Source organism: Fundulus heteroclitus, chromosome 8, assembly GCF_011125445.2.
Source record: "Fundulus heteroclitus isolate FHET01 chromosome 8, MU-UCD_Fhet_4.1, whole genome shotgun sequence".
Taxonomy (NCBI): domain Eukaryota; kingdom Metazoa; phylum Chordata; class Actinopteri; order Cyprinodontiformes; family Fundulidae; genus Fundulus; species Fundulus heteroclitus.
Window position 1 is genome coordinate 21,844,600 of NC_046368.1, and position 4,863 is coordinate 21,849,462.

A 4,863-nucleotide genomic window follows, 5' to 3' on the forward strand; every position below is an offset into this window, starting at 1 on the left:
ATTCTCACTCTTTATTAAAAATCAGACGAGGAATTACTTATTCAGATTACCTTTAATATGTTCATCATAAATCTTGATAACACTTCCATTACAAATGTCGCTTCTCTGTTAAAAAGATTTTAAATATATATTTATACTTTTTAAAATTTTTAAATATATATTTTAAGTTTACTCTCTATTATCCCCTTAGCCATGAACTAGATATAACTAAATATATTCCCCACATCTGAAACACGGTCATTCTATCCCTAAAAAAACAACACGCTATTAAGGTGCGTGCTTTCAGAAATGTTTTTGAATTAAAGAACAGTGATATTTCCCGATTCCTTACTGTACAATGTCATATTTTTCTACCAGATGTTGTCACTTTTATTATTTTAAAGGCTAACGGTAAAATACAATTTTTAAAACCTATTTTAAAAAAAACAGGAAAGTTCAGCTGTATCTCGTCTATAATAAAGTTGCTAAATACAAAGAGATAAACTTACAGAAAAATGCCGTTCTCAGACAAATTATTTGTGAAACTAAACGGAACATGTCTCTACTTTAGTCATAATTTTACTCTTTAAATCAATAGGGCGATCTGGATATATATATATATATATATATATATATATATATATATATATATATATATATATATATATATATATATATATATATTTCCAAAGCAGTTTGGAATATATTTAAATTATTATTATTATTATTATTATTATTATTGTTATTATTATTATTATTATTATACTTTGGTTATTTATTCATTCATTTATTTTCATACCGTAGAAATCCCCCTAAAATCTTTAATGTAAAGAGTTAAATGGTTCGCTTCCTTCCTCCTTGGGCGCTGGGATGGGACCACGTGACCTGGCTGTCAAACATGGCCCCTTCCTGCGAGCTGCTATAGGAGCGACAGCTGACAAAGCGAAGGGAGCTGCACAGAAAGGACGGCACCTCTTCCCGTCATATCGCACGCTCGTCCAGATTTAGCCGCATGTGATGTGGTGGGTATTCTTGTTTGTCTTTTGTCGGCCAGTGTTTTATTTATTTATTTAAAAAAAAAGCCTTCTGTCGGTGCTCAGCGGCTAACTCGCTACGATCAGGGATTTTACTGTTAGCTCTGTGGCGTCTGAGGTGAGGTTGCAGCATCCTCACCCACCAGGCACTTTTTTTTACAAGAATATAAGAATATTCCTCTGGGTTCGTGTGAGTTTTTTTTTTTTTTTTACTCCCCGGTGTCATTAAAAATAAAGAGAGACATCTGATCCGGGTCGTGTGGAAGTTCCACCCCCCACACAGGAACAAAGGTTGCAGCTGGTGTGAAAACATCACCCGTGCCTCGTTTCTCACGCACATGCTCGGGCTGTGAAGTCCTTACACGGACCGTTTTCTGAGTCCCACGCAAAAACAAGCTAATTAAACAAGAACAAAAGGGTTGTTTAGACTAAAAGGTGATTTTTATTATTATTATTATTATTATTATTATTATTATTATTATTATTATTATTATTGTCTGGAATCCAGAAACAGTAACTTTTATGACCTTGGATCTTTTCATTTATTCACCATTCCTCTTTTTTTCTATATATCCACAGAATGCAAAACACACCTGCCACGTGATGAAGACTGACCTGAAAAGGAAGTGACAAGGTTACCCTGAACCGCTTCAGATTATCCGTTCACATCGGGTTCCCCACTCGCTGGAAGCATGCAGGTAAACCCGGCTCTCCTGGAGTCCGCCGTCGTCCTGGCTGTGGTCCTCTGTGTCCACATGGCGATCTGGAACCAGCACTCCTGGTGCGGCGTGGCTCTCTTCATCCAGGCGTTCTACGTCCAACACAAATGGGACCGCCTGCTTAAAGTCGGGAGCTGCCGTGTTCCAGTTTCGCCCGTCGGCCAACAGCGGCATCGTCCCGGCCTCCATGGTGATGCCCCTGTTGGGCCTGGTGCTGAGGGAGAAGTGCTCCGCCTCGGGGAACGTCTACTTCGAGCGCTTCTCCATGGTGGTCACCATCACGGGCATGATGCTGGCGCTCTTCCTCTCCCTGATCGCCCTGGGCATCACGAGACCCGTCCCGACCAACACCTGCGTGGTCGCCGGCCTGGCCGGCGGCGCCATCCTCTACACCACCAAGCAGACGCTGACCGTGTCGGAGGTGATCGAGGTGCTGGAGGTGTTGCTGATCTTCGTCTATCTCTGCTTGATCGTGCTCTACCTGCTGCCCCGCTGCTTCACGCCCGGGGAGGCCCTCCTCATCGTCGGCGGCATCAGCTTCATCGTGAACCAGCTGATCAAGCGCTCGCTGAACCTGGCCGAGGTCAAGGGCGACCCGGTCAACTACTTCCTGCCGGTGGTGGTGGTGGGCTCGCTGCTGCTGGGCGTCTTCTTCGCCCTGCTCTTCTGCTTCATGGAGTCCGAGACGTGGGTGTCCTCCCTGTTCTTTCACATGATGACGGCCGTCCTGGTGCTGGGCATCCTGATGCCGTGGCTGTCCCTCTTCATCGGCCGGCACCCCATCATGTGGCTCCTGGACTTCCTCACCCTGAGCGACAGGAGACTCTGCCTGCTGGGCTACTGGCTGTTCCTGGCCGCCGTGGCCACGTGCGTCGTGCTGCACCAGAACTACCAGCGCCAGTCGGGCTCCAAGAAGCACCAGGCCTCCACGGTGGTCAGGAAGTACTTCCACCTGATCGTGGTGGCCACCTACGTCCCGGGGCTGATTTACGACAGACAGCTGCTCCACGTGGCGTCTGTGGGATGCTTGGCGGCCTTCCTGCTCCTGGAGTACATCCGCTACTTCCGGATCCTGCCGTTCGGCCAGCTGCTCAGGCGGCTCCTCACCTTGTTCCTGGACGAGCGAGACTCCGGCCCCCTCATCCTCACCCACGTCTACCTGCTGCTGGGCATGTCTCTGCCCATCTGGCTGTTCCCCGGACCCTGCGCCCCCAAGGGGGTCCTGAGCGGAGCGGGGGGGCTGGTGCCGTATGCGGGCGTGCTGGCCGTGGGAGTCGGGGACACGGTGGCGTCGGTCTTTGGCAGCACCATGGGGGAGATCCGGTGGCCCGGCACCAAGAAGACCCTGGAGGGGACGGCGACGTCCGTGTTCGCCCAGATCATCGCCGTGGCGCTGTTCCTCATCTTCGACGGCAGCATCAACCTGAACTCCACCTACTCGTGGATCGTGGGCTCGATCACCCTGGTGGCGCTGCTGGAAGCCTACACCTCGCAAATAGACAACCTGCTGCTCCCGCTCTACCTCCTCATCCTGCTGCTGCTTTGAATGAACAAGTTAGCCCCCCCCTCCCCACCCCCCATCTGTCTGGACTCGCGGAACACCAAACGGTGAACAAAATGTCTTAAACAGGAAGTAACAGGGGGGATTGAGTGGAAAGGGGGACAAAAAGATGGAGCGGCTCGACACAACAATGAAAACAATCTGCTACAAACTTGAATTGGACAGAATATGATGATGATGATGATGATGATGATGATGCGTCCATAAAGTCTGTCACTGTACACCTCAAACCTGAAAGAGGGAGGTTGCAATCAGAGGGTCTAGTGCAAGTTATAAAAGCAACACGAGCTCAGTGGTGGCGTACGTTTCCGTCCTGATTCTGAGGGACTCGGCCGCTATAAATTATGCAAATGGAGATTGAGTTTAGCGCAGCGGGAATGCATTACTTTAGTCACACATGGAACTCAGTGTTTCTTGATTTTGATCATTTATTTTTTTAGTTTTCTTGCAACCAATAGATGTCTGTGCATTGCCTTGGAAGAACGTTATTTAATGTTTTCTCTTTTTCATCAATCTTCTCGTTCTTTGATTGTCACTCTTGACCCCCCCCCCTCCCCCCTCCCCCCATGAAAATATGAAAGACTCTGCGCTAAAAATATGCCTTAAGAAGTATTTTTTTTTTCTCTCTTACAGCTGATTGATTTATTGTAGAAGTTGTAGATAAAAGCATGGCAGTCCAAATCAACTGTTTTTCTATAAGGGCTGTCACTCCTTATGGTTCTGCATGACACTAATGTGAACTCCTGTACTGTAACATGTATTTATATGCAGGTCTCTTGAGGTATATTTCGCTCTAAATATTTGCTTTGCTCAGTATTTTTGTGGTTTAATTGGACCAATGCAGGTAAACCTGTATGTACATCTCCTTGTAAAACTGAGTTATTATTATTATTATTATTATTATTATTATTATTATTATTATTATTATTATTACTACTATGTATGTTTTGGAACAAGCTAATGAACAGAAGCCCTGATATTTTATTTAAAATAATTTAAAAGTGCTTTATAGAAGTGTTCTCAAATGACAGAATGTTGGGGTTCATCATTTATACATAAAGACGCTTCAATTTTTTTTGTCTTTTTGATTTCAGTCTTGATTGTTCGTTTACATGTATATTAAGTTGTGACGTGTTTATTGGCTTAATGCCATGCTGATATCTATGATTTCTTTTTTTTATTAATGTACTATTGCATGATGAGTGCATCATAGAAGATAACTGTTATGTCTCCTGTGTGAAAGACTGTACTACAAAAACACAAAAATGAATTCTCATTTTTAAACAGATTCTTAATTAAAAAAAGGTTTACATGTTCAAAAAAACATTTGGTCTTGAATTTTCATTAGTTGAGTCTTTGAAATGAACAGGCGTGGAAAAATGCAATGGACGTCCTTGCATTTTGTCACTTTACAATCGCAACCATTGATGTATTTCATTGGGATTTTATGTGATTAAACCAACACAAATGTGAAGTAGTAGGAAAATGATACATGGTTTTATTTATTTGACTCACCTGCATGTGAGTGTATTTACCGCTTTTTAATCACATACCTCAAAATATAATCCAG

The 4,863-nt window shown here is 44.2% G+C and overlaps 1 protein-coding gene across 1 annotated transcript; it reads left to right on the forward strand.

The window, feature by feature from the left end:
• The first annotated feature begins 838 nt into the window (after positions 1–838).
• On the forward strand, positions 839–4,616 carry dolk (dolichol kinase). The gene is given in 3 exon segments (XM_012867955.3): positions 839–1,001; positions 1,593–1,852; positions 1,854–4,616. Coding segments are annotated over 2 exon segments (1,572 nt in total). The 5' UTR covers positions 839–1,001; positions 1,593–1,705; the 3' UTR covers positions 3,279–4,616.
• Positions 4,617–4,863: the final 247 nt, after the last annotated feature.